Raw genomic sequence first — 11,600 nt, forward strand, 5'->3', positions numbered from 1 at the left:
GATTGGAGGGCTAGGATCAGCCTATGGAAATGATTTTTGGGGCACAACCTATTTATGTTGTGTTCCATCACATGGACGGTTTGGATCAACCTGTGATGTGGTCCGTACAGTTCTTTGTCGGCCCGTGCATCGCACGGGGTTTTTTACTAGTACTATATAGGAGAAGAGAAAAGAAGAGAATTTTTTGAATTTTTGAAAAATTCTATGAGAATTACACATTACTTTTTTTGACTTTTTTTAACAAATGCACCCATTCAACTACATATTTTCAATCCTACTCCCTCATTTATGCTTTTTAACAAATGCACCCATTAAAGCCACATAATTTCAATCTTACCCCCCTCCTTTATGGTTTTTTAATAAAAAATCTATAGGGTGATCTTAACCGTCCGATTTAAGAGGAATTATGGAAACCTCTATAGATTGGACGGCTAGGATCAGCCTATGGAAATGATTTTTGGGGCACAATGTTGTGTTCTATCACATGGACGGTTTCGATCAACCTATGAGGGAGGAAAGGCCATAATACAAAGAGAGTCGACGAAAACTGAAGCTTCTCATGGCTAGAGATGGAAATTGAAATTGGTATTTTTCATGTGCAATTTACCTACCCAAAGATGACTAGAGGAGAGAGAGAGAGAGAGAGAGAGAGAGAGATTTCTTGGTGGATGTCTTGGGACGGTGTGATATAGACAATATAATGTAAGAGGTAAGCTGAAGTACGTAATCTCATTTCTAATACGATGTGGGGCGAGGACATAACGGTTTCACCCATCATTAATCTAGACCGCCTATTTATTATGCCTTGCTTGTGGGCCCAGCAAACGGACGGTCATGATCCTAGTTACTGCTATTTATTGAGAAGAAGTTAAAGAATACCCAATTGACCAAAATGCCCACCTCAAATGCAACGTGAGCTCCACAAGTCCTCATACCTTAGAGGGCATAATGGTCATTTCACCGCAATATATAGTTCTTCCTTTGCATTCCTCTAGATTGAATGACGCAAGGGATGACGAAATACACACATAGATCCTAATAGATTACTCTGTTGGCTTGTGAAAAGATCATCTCCTTATAAAAATTTTCCCACGTTGTCTCTCTCTCTCTCATTCTCTGGTCTGAAGAACAGCAGAAACAAGGTATTTTCTTAGTTTTCTCTCATTTGATAATTTTTTCCCCTTCTGTTGCTTTTATTTTTCTAGAGATTTTATGGCTTCTGTTTGATTTTTGCCAACTCTTTTGTTGAATTAATAGATTTTAAGAGGACCCATATGGGTTTTTTTCTACTTAAGACAGTGAGATTTTTTAGTTTTTGTAATAGTACTTTTCTTTTTCTTTTTTCCATTTGAGTGAAGAAAAGTAACCTCAGTTATTTCTAATGGCTAATTCCTTTTAAATCAATGGATTTTAATAATACCCATCTTCATGTTGTTCTATTTTAGCATTTGCAGCATTTGTTAGTTTAATAGCTGATACAATTTCAGTATAAGTTTCTCTGTTCTTTTTTGTTGAATAAATGAATTTCGATAGGACCTTCTGTTTTTTTTTTTTTTTTTAAAGCTTTAAGCTAGTGGGTATATTTATTTATTTTTTGTTATAGCAAAACTGTATTGGTGTGTTTCTATAGCTAAAAAGAAAATCAAAACATTAGTTTCTCTCAGTTTTTTGTTGAGTCAATGGATTTTAGGATTGTCAATGATCAGTTTTTATCTTATTTTTTGTTTGGATATTGTTAAATTATTGTTTCTATTTTAGATTCAATAGCTATGATTGGCCTCATTAGCTAATCCAAAAAGAACTTTAAAGTTTTCATAGTCTTTTGTTGAATCAATGTATTTGAGAAGAACCAAGTGGCTTAAAGTGTACTGTACCTTTTTCCATCTTAGAAAAAGTAACCTTGTTTAGTCTCAATTGATTATACTTAAAGAACAGGGAAAACCTCTTAGTCTCTTGTTGATTCAGTGGATTTAATAGTATTCATCTGGGCTTAAATTTGTGTTTCTTTTTCCATTCCTAGCAACAGTATCCTGATTTGTTTTTAATGAAAATACAAAAAAAGAATTGGAATTTCCTCCAACTCTTTAGTTAGATCAATAGATTTTAAGAAAGTCTGCATTTTATTCTCAACTACACACACATATTCTAATAGCTAATACAAAAAAAATCTGAAATTTCATAAATATTTGTTGAATCAAATACTTTTCAAGAGACCCATCTGCATTTTTTACCTCAATTATATCATTCATATCTTAGCAGAATTGACCTTCATTAGTTTTAAATGGCAACACAATTAAGAATAAAAAATTCTCTGACCTGTTTGTGGGATCAATGAATTTTAAGATGACCCGTCTGTATTTCAATAGCGAATAGGAAAGAACTTGACTTTCCATCTAAGAGTATCTGAATCAATGGATCTTAAGAGGATTTATCTGCTTTTCTACCTTGAGTTTGTACTTTCTTTTTCCATGTTACCAAAAAATTGCCTTGCTGTGTAGTAGCGAATTCCAAACGAAAAAGAATTGCCTACCCTTATCTTTCTGGTTCAATTGAGGATCCATCTGCAATTTTTATTCTAAATTAATGTTCTCTCATTTAAGGAAATTTCACCTTGTTTTGTTTTAGGGGTATACTTAATTAACTTTAAAAAAGTTTATTGTGTAGCTTTCATTTTTTGCAGAACATAAGATAACGGGTATCTTTGTTAAATGCTTTCGCATGATCAAGATAGTTAATGCATGAATTAGTGTTTCTTAATGATACACACACATATGATTCTATAGTGAATTATTTTTCAATTATTTTTGAAGTAATTTGTTTGAAATACAGCATATACGAACTTTAATCTGCATTTTTATTTATTTATACCAAAATTCTTTTTTTTACTTTTTGAATCCAATTAATAGATAACCAAGTTAGTGGAAATGTTTTAGTTTAGGTCTTCATATCTTTTCTAAGGCAACCACAGTTCTTCGTACTGTCGCAGAATTTCTCATGTCTATAACCCACAAAACAGAGACACAAAAAGCTAAAACGGTTGTACAATTGTCATTTTCATGTTTCTACACACCCTCTTATTTGTTCACTAAATTTGGACTATGGAGAAAATCAAAATAGAAAAAAATGGTAGTTGTATTTAATAATGGACCTTCCTATAAAAATCCATTTCATCAGTTGTATACTTCATTCTGAGTAAACTAACTCTTTTTAGTTACACTTAACAGACAAAAATGGAGTAAGTAACAGTAGCATTGTGAATTTGCTTATTTTTCTACAACTAGGTTGATTCTAAAGTATTAGTAGACAAAGTAGACAAAAATGGAATAAGTATTAACAAAAATCAAGCATGCTTTGAAATTTACAATCCAACACGCCCATTGGAACTCTTTGTAGTATTTCACATTAACAGATACTTAATATGAACTTGCCTTTCGGTATTCATTTTTCTGACAATTCTTCTCAATATCAGAAAAATGAAGCATTGTTCTCAGTGGCGGCTACTACTATCGGCAATCATATTGTCATCTCTATCTGTCCATGCTTCACAAACTCTTCTGAAAAACGATAATGGGGTTAAAACTTCTGTTTTCCTATCACCTCAGTTTGTGCTAGGACCAGGATCAGTGGAGAATAAATACTACTACAATGTTGACTTTCCAAGAGGCCACATTGCTCTCAAGGAATTCAATGCTGAAGTAGTCGATGAGGAAGGACATCCCATCCCTCTTCACGAGACTTATCTTCACCACTGGGTAGTAGTGAGATACTATGATAGCCCTTCTACAGAAACCCCCAATGACAACAATGGTCGGGGGCTTAACACGTCGAAACATATTGTGGTGAGGAATTCAGGAATTTGCGAGGGTATTTCTCTCGGGCAGTACTTTGGACTTGGATCGGAAACACGTCGAACTGCAACATATGTGCCAGATCCTTACGGGATCGAAGTTGGAAATCCCTCAGAAATTCCTGATGGGTACGAAGAGAGGTGGATGCTCAACGTCCATGCAATTGATACACGAGGCGCAATTGATAAAATGGGGTGCACAGAGTGTAAGTGTGATCTTTATAATGTGACGAAGGATGAGTATGGAAGGGATTTGGCGAAGGATTACATTGGTGGTCTTAAATGTTGCTATGATCAGACTCAATGCAAAGTTAGAGATGGCTTTGAGAGCATTAGAAGAAAGCTCTACTTGAGATACACTGTGAAGTGGGTTGACTGGAATGACAGAATTGTGCCTGTAAAGATTTATATACTTGATGTCACTGATTCTAGGAGGAGTACAGATGATTTAACCAAGGGTAATGCTCGAGTTGGTTGCAAGGTATGCATCTTTGTTCATTTACAATGAGGAGCTTTAGATAAAAACTTGGACTTAACATGGAAATCATCCCTTTGATTTCTGAGATTGGCTTAGATAAGTGATTGAAAACTTGCTGATATTATAAAAAATGTTCTAATGATATTATAAAAATTGTTCTAGTGATAATGAATTACCAAAGCTGTATAAAATCTAAAGTTTGGTCTCTGTACTCAGAGCCATCTAAACTGAGTTTACTCAAGTATGTTTCCAGTCAATCAGAAATTTTTTGAACATTGGCTGATACTATTGGAGAAATACAGAAAACACAGATGGGCCATACTGTTTTATTTAGCAAAATATTTGTATTTCACATCTAAAACATCCAACTGTATTTTCTACTGAAAAATAATGAATTGTCTGCAATAAGCAAATGCTGATGCTAGTCATGACAGTTTGTAAATTTGCAGAACTAAATTTTGTGACAAAAACTGCATGTGGTAGTTTATAAGATGTTCCTTTTTCATTAAAAGAAGGGTGTTTTCATACTCCTGATGAGAAACACTATTGCATTTTAGCCTCACATTTTTTTTCAAATTCAAGACAATAAATGGCAGGGGATTTACAAAGAGAACTAATACTTGTCATTATTTTTATTGGGCACTGTCATTGGAACTAACACTACTTATAAAAGTACTCAGGGTGAGCTCATATTTTTGGAAGGTCAGTAGACAATAAAGCAGGGTTGAATGGAACCTGTTCATATGACAATGGAAATTAACTAGAGTAACAATAAAGTAACCTCCTTTTTTCAACCTTCCTTTCTATAAGAGCATGTATACCATTGAATGGAGGGTAAGCCTTCAGAGAATGAATATTATATATAATTGAAGGGACTCCTGGATATCAAGTTAATGACAAATGAGTGTGTGTTCCAGGTTGAATATGAAGTTAAATCTTGTGCGACCGCAGGACCAGATAACAGTGAGTGCATAGATACCAAGAAAACAAGCATGGTCATCCCCCATGGGGGTGACGTTATTTATGGTGCTGCCCACCAGCATTCAGGTGGACTCGGTGCTGCTATTTATGGCCAGGTGATAAGTAATATCTATTTGCTTGTTTTTAACGGAGCTTGGGCCAAATTCAACCAATTGAGTCTTAAACTCTGCTTATATGATTGCATGGGATGGATGTTGGCCTGTATACTCTTTTCTTTATGCAAAAACCCCAATTTTGTTTTGGAATTTCATATGATCCATAGACACAAAGTCCTAAAATTGCTTCTGTGCTACGTTTCGTTGCCATGCCCTTTTCAATCTCACTCCTCCCTTTTCTGCTTACAGTAACTAAGGCCTTACCATTAAAAAACACTAAGGACTTATTGCTGCACTATCAGGATTTTATATCGATTTTACTCATACCTTTATTTTCTTCAATTTCCTTCAGAGCCATCCATCTTTGATTAGTCAGTAATATGCACACACACTGTTGGAAAATTGATGTGGTGCACATTGGAGGATTTTCATGTCTTTTTCCTGATAATATGCAACCGTATATGGGGATGCTATGGACTCTTTTCTCTTTCAATATTTTCAGATAACACAAATTCAAGAAGGGGTATCCCAAAAAATCTTCCTTTTCTGTTTTAAAAAGTGAAAAAGAAGAACAACTGGAAACAGCTACCAATGCAATATGTCATCTTTTTCGTCATTTACAGATGATAACAAATTCAAAACATCTTTTTCATCATTTACAGATGATAACAAATTCAAAAGGGTGTCCCAAAAATATTTTGTTTTTCCGTTTAATTCTCATCTCAGAAGCTTAAATCTTTGAATTTTATCTGGCCATAAGGTCCTTAATCTTTTCTTTTTGTATGTTTCCATGAACGTAATTAGGATGGCCAGGTTATATGCTCGTCCTTACCAGTTTATGGAGAAGGGAAAGAAGTAGGAAATGAGGCTGGTTACATTGTAGGGATGTCCACCTGCTATCCCAAACCAGGCTCTGTTAAGATTGTTGATGGGGAGATTTTGACTTTTGAATCGAATTACAGTAGTACCCGAATGCATACCGGAGTCATGGGGCTCTTCTACTTCTTGGTAGCAGACCCACAACCAAATCTCATAGGTTCTGCAACTCATGTAAGATTATTCTCTATTTCTTGTGATGGTACCTGTTCTTTTATTCTGTCTTGGATATACTTTTTGTGGATACTGCTTATGTTCTTCTTGATATTTGTCACAACGGTAGAAATCTTTCTGATGGTGAATTAAGTACATGGGCGTTAAATATCCTTTCTTTTTCTTGGTAACTAACTAATCATTCAAAGAAAGGAAAAATAGATGGTAGGTACTGAAGAAAATGATGGTACTGGTGGCGGTAGAAAAACGGTAAATAGAGTTGCTTCAAGCCGTGATGTCACTTAAGACAAATTTTGCCCTCAACAGAAGAGCGCAAAGGGGATTCATGAATTGCCTCCAAGATACAATGAAGTCCTGTGGGAAAATTTTACAAATGGTTGACAACGCCTTGCACAAGCGGAATCAAACCCGAAATGGCCTTTGAGAGTTTCAAGCCTTAGAGAAATTTCCAAACACTCTTTCTGCAGAATAACAATGTCTAGAACACAGTAGATAAGAACAGTTTTTAAAATAACAGACTTGGGGATAGAGTGAGTATAGAATATCTTCTTCTTATCAAATGACAGATTTCTGTTCTTTTTATAGAGCCTTTGGTGTCTTTTCAGTGTGAAAAGCACCTCTACAAAGCACTTCCAGATTGGTTTCAATTATGACCATTATATCGCACATTTTCGCTCAGACTCGGTCGACCGGGGTTGGGTCAGTCAACTGCCGAATGTTGCTGGAACTTTTTTTATTTTAGTTCTCGACGAAAAGCGCCCGGTCGAGCCCTAGGGCTCGGTCGGCACTACCATGCTGGAAGGAATATGGAAATTCCAAAACCAATACGCAGTCGACCGGGACTGCCCCGGTCGACCGACCCAGAAATCTGAACTTTTTCTTTTCCAAAAAGCACTTAGAAAACATTTTCCAAATGCCATGATTTGACTCAAAACACTAGTTTTTGAAAATCTCTAACAGTAGGCAACCTTGAAATTGTTAAAGTATAAAAGATTAAATAACGCCATATCCAACATCTTCAGCTTTTGGAGTGATTGGTTGTTTCACATGGTATCAAAGCAATTGCCCAAGGTTCAAAACTCCTTGATGTTAAAATTCACATGTAATGGCCAACCCAAAAGAAGGGCCACATGTAGGCCAACCATAAAGAGAGGGGCCACGTGTGTGTGTGTGTGTGTGTGTGTGTGTGTGTGTGTGTGTGTGTGTCGGGGGGAGGGGGAGGTGGGGATAAAAGATTAAATAACACCCATATCCAACAGCTTAAGCTTTTGGAGTGATTGGTTGTTTTACAGAAATGATGAAAGTAGCCTTCGATTTCTTCATGGAAAGATTGAAGGAAGTTGTTACATACATGCCTAGCTGGCCGTAACACAAATAAAAAAAAGAGAGAAAAAGATAGAAAAAGAGAAGGGACGGGTTGATTCGAGGCAACCAGACCTCCAAACGGTTCAATTTGAGAGGAACCATGACTCTCCTGAAACATAAGTTTCTGTTTTGGCTGCAAATTCTCCTCTTCATTCAATTAGATGATAGTATTTTAAATACAAACATGCTACTTGGCACATGCACAATGTAACCATTACTAACAAAACCACGTTAACCGACTACCACTACTTTACATGCATACAACCCATGACACTTAACTAAACACCTGTTGAAAACCACCATAATTGACTCACACTACATCACCTAACACCACTACTTAGTAACCACACACCACTACCACAATGACTCCATGTTACATTGCCATACTTAATAACTGCACACAACTAACACCACTACAAAACCACACACACCACTACCGCCATGACTCTGCCTTGCATTGCCCGTATCAGAAGCTGTTTTCTTATTTTAGGGACAATTCTTTCAATTTCTGATTTTGAGAGTGGTTGTCACCACCTCTAAATTAAAGGATGCTTCCGTTTCTTTTGCTTGCAATTATTGCTAAATAAAAAGATGATTGATATCAATGGTATCTCAGCCATGGTTTGTGATCTCATGCTTGCATTTAAATGATTCAGAAATTTCAATTAGAAATGCTTAAAAGAACAGACACATGCTAGTTTTCTTTTGCCAATAAATGTTTACAAGTTTATTCACAACATCAGAAATTTCATGTTTCTTGGGTCGCCCAACAGACAGAAATACAGAGAAATGGATAGATAGCATCCGTGTTTCTTGACATACAGACTCAACTTAAAGCACATGTTGGCACTCCTGCACATAGACTGAAGGTTTCACCGCGATCAAAGATTTTCAAAAATGGATTAATGGTGAGGGAGGGCTTTGAATTCTTCCAATATGAAATTCAATGGGCTACAATGGCAGGAGGTTTCATCCTCTGTAAATGGGTATTTTCTGGTTAATCCTTGAGAGAGGGGAGGGCACTGTTTGGGTTTTGCGGCCTTTCAACATGGTGTTTCATAAACACTCTTACAACAATGGTGAGAAAAAAACCGTTTTGCGGTTACACGGACCCTGCGAGTAGTTTCCTGGGTTACGTCAGACAGATGAATATGGAAACAAGTGATAGAAGGAGAGACATACAGGCAGAGAGATAGATAAGGGTGAGAGAACCCCTATGCTATTAATGGATGCCGAACCATCTTGATTCTTGGGTGAATAGATAGAAAGGCAATAACATGCATGCATGCACACACAAACAGAACCTTTCACACACACAGATTGGTAATAGATAATTCCATCCCAGTTTGTAACTCAGCTGCTGAGCTTTTGGCCATTCTCAGAGTTGTCCATTTCCCTCATCGCTGGTTTAGATCGAGTGTGATTCCCAAATGATAGTGAATATGATTGTAGGTAAATTCATGATATTCTTTGTTGTAACCCTTCACGTGAAATTCCATAGACAAATATTTGTAACTATGCTTTAGAGAAGGGAATTGATGTGCTGAATAGTATGCTAACAAATGCCTTGACTCTTCTTGATGATGATGCTAATAGTCTGCTTCAGTTCAGATTTGTTTAATTTCCTAGGTTCTTGAATTAGGTTGATGTCCCTTTCTTGGGTTTTTAGTTCTCTCTTTTTCAATAAATTCTGCTTACCTGAGGGAAAAAATCCATATTTACTAGCATTTAATCTGCAACACCCAGTTAGTATCTTGTTTATATAGGCAAGAAACCAAACAACATAGATAGATACTGGCATTTCCCTCACACACACTGATAACATCTTGTGTTTGTGTGGGTGCAGGATAATAGGATTGAGCTCCCCAAGTACTTTTGGGCTTTGTTTTTCATTGGAGTGGCAGTAACAGTTGGTATTGGTGCTGGTTATCTTTCAAGGAATAAGAGAGAAGATGGATACCAGTCCATAGTAATGTAGTATTTCTTTTGAATATTTATTACTACCAATACATGTTATCCATGATTATAGTAGACCCTTACCACTGCGTTTACTCATCTAGCATTACAAATTTCATACTTGTTCTATTTCTTGGATTTTTTTCCCCTGTTGTTTTCTTGGGTGGGAAGGCCGCGATTAAACTTGACATCGGTGATTGGATGGTTAGGATTATCCAATCAATGCGATGTTTGGACCGTAGCCCATCCATGATGACTACTTCAATGCAAATTCATATTCAAAACCACAGTAAGACCTTATCCTGGATAAAATATATCCCCTCATTGTTTTCTGAAACACTCATCCTCTCTATCCCATGAGAAAAGAGCACCTCATTACTTTCATAGCTGGTTTTAAGTTATTCAGCAATTTCGCAAAAGCAATTTTTTAGCCTCTCTCTTTTCGTGAGTGAAGTGTTATCTCATGTGACTTAAATGAACAAGGCATTCAACTGAGGTGATTTCTCTCTTGAAAAAAAAGGGCAGCAAAATGGGATTTGCGAAATTGCCTAGATGCTGCAAGGGAACTGAATGAAAATTCTATATGTCCTTTCCATGTATTTCTAAATGGGAATGTCTAGGCAATTTACAAAAAGCCACTTCATGGCTCAATTTTTCAAGAGAGAACAGCCACGCAGAGATGAATTAAATGAATAAGACATTCAAATTCTGGTTCGAGGTGGCTGTTCTATCCTGGAAAAGTTAGCCACTAGGTTGATTGTGAACAAAAGATAGCAAGTCTATCCAAAGATAAAATAAATCTTACTTTCTTCACAGTGAATACTGAATAACCCTATTGGGGTTGTTCACCACAGGAATAGAGATTCTTAGATAAAGTATTCTTAAGATCAACTATATCCTTCTTGGATAAGTTTATTTTAAAACAATGTTCTTCTTTGTTCAATTTTATTATGGTTTACTTCATCCAAGAAGACACCCAGAACAAAATCGATAATTTAACCACAATTGTACAAGTCCAACTCATTACGGGTAACCTCAACTTGATAGGGTGACCCTAGCCCCCTGATCTAAAAGAGAATACAAGAGATGGAACAGCCATGACAACATTCTAACAATCGCCAAAAGGCTCTGGGGTGCAGTTGCAGCTTTATTGGTAGAAATAGCTCTGCTTGATCCTTCATAGAGGGCATTCCTACCTGTTATTATAATCTGTAATCTTGCAAGCTGAAAACAGCTGAAGAACTGAAGGAGAACCAAATTTTAAAGTATACAGCTGAAAAATAGCCTAAGCTTTTGGAGTAATTGGCTGTTTCAATTGGCATCAGAGCTATTGGTTCAAAATCCAACTCCTTGATATTAAAAATGCATGTGTACAGCCAACCCAAAAGAGGTCACATGTGCCACGTGAATAGCCAAACCATAAAAAATAGAAAAGGAGGGGCCACACGTGAGGGGGAGCGTTAAGTATAAATGATTAAAAAATAGAAAAGGAGGGGCCACACGTGAGGGGGAGCGTTAAGTATAAATGATTAAAAAATAGAAAAGGAGGGGCCACAGGTGAGGGGGAGCGTTAAGTATAAATGATTAAATAACACGAACTCTAACAGCTTAAGCTTTTGGAGTAATTGAATGTTTCATACCAAGAATAAGTCTGAAATTGAGTCTACCTTGAAGAACCTCAGAGCCCACTAGTTCCGCATCTGGCCATGGAAGGGGAGCTCCCCATAAAAAGAGTGGCATATAGCCTAGAACCATTGAAAGAAGAAACACTCAGCAACCCATGAGATCAAAACAAAACATAAACTCTGCTTTCCATTAGCAGACTGTC

General features: G+C 36.5%; 1 protein-coding gene across 1 annotated transcript; it reads left to right on the top strand.

Moving 5' to 3' along the window:
• The first annotated feature begins 986 nt into the window (after nucleotides 1-986).
• Nucleotides 987-9,871, top strand: LOC143889854 (uncharacterized). Its single transcript, XM_077394227.1, has 5 exons — nucleotides 987-1,142; nucleotides 3,470-4,328; nucleotides 5,243-5,401; nucleotides 6,206-6,451; nucleotides 9,663-9,871. Exons 2-5 carry the CDS (start codon nucleotides 3,474-3,476, stop codon nucleotides 9,792-9,794), a joined length of 1,392 nt encoding a protein of 463 aa, XP_077250342.1. The 5' UTR covers nucleotides 987-1,142; nucleotides 3,470-3,473; the 3' UTR covers nucleotides 9,795-9,871.
• The last annotated feature ends 1,729 nt before the right edge of the window (nucleotides 9,872-11,600 follow it).

Source organism: Tasmannia lanceolata, unplaced genomic scaffold (genome assembly GCF_043159265.1).
Source record: "Tasmannia lanceolata isolate RefF3 unplaced genomic scaffold, GAP_Taslan_0.1 ptg000013l, whole genome shotgun sequence".
NCBI classification, from domain to species: domain Eukaryota; kingdom Viridiplantae; phylum Streptophyta; class Magnoliopsida; order Canellales; family Winteraceae; genus Tasmannia; species Tasmannia lanceolata.

Excerpts from the sequence above, each read along its gene's own strand:
- LOC143889854 (XM_077394227.1), top strand. The coding sequence starts at position 3,474 with ATGAAGCATTGTTCTCAGTGGCGGCTACTACTATCGGCAATCATATTG. Across the intron at positions 4,329-5,242 it reads ATGCTCGAGTTGGTTGCAAG|GTTGAATATGAAGTTAAATC; the intron begins GTATGCATCTTT and ends TGTGTGTTCCAG. Across the intron at positions 5,402-6,205 it reads GTGCTGCTATTTATGGCCAG|GATGGCCAGGTTATATGCTC; the intron begins GTGATAAGTAAT and ends GAACGTAATTAG.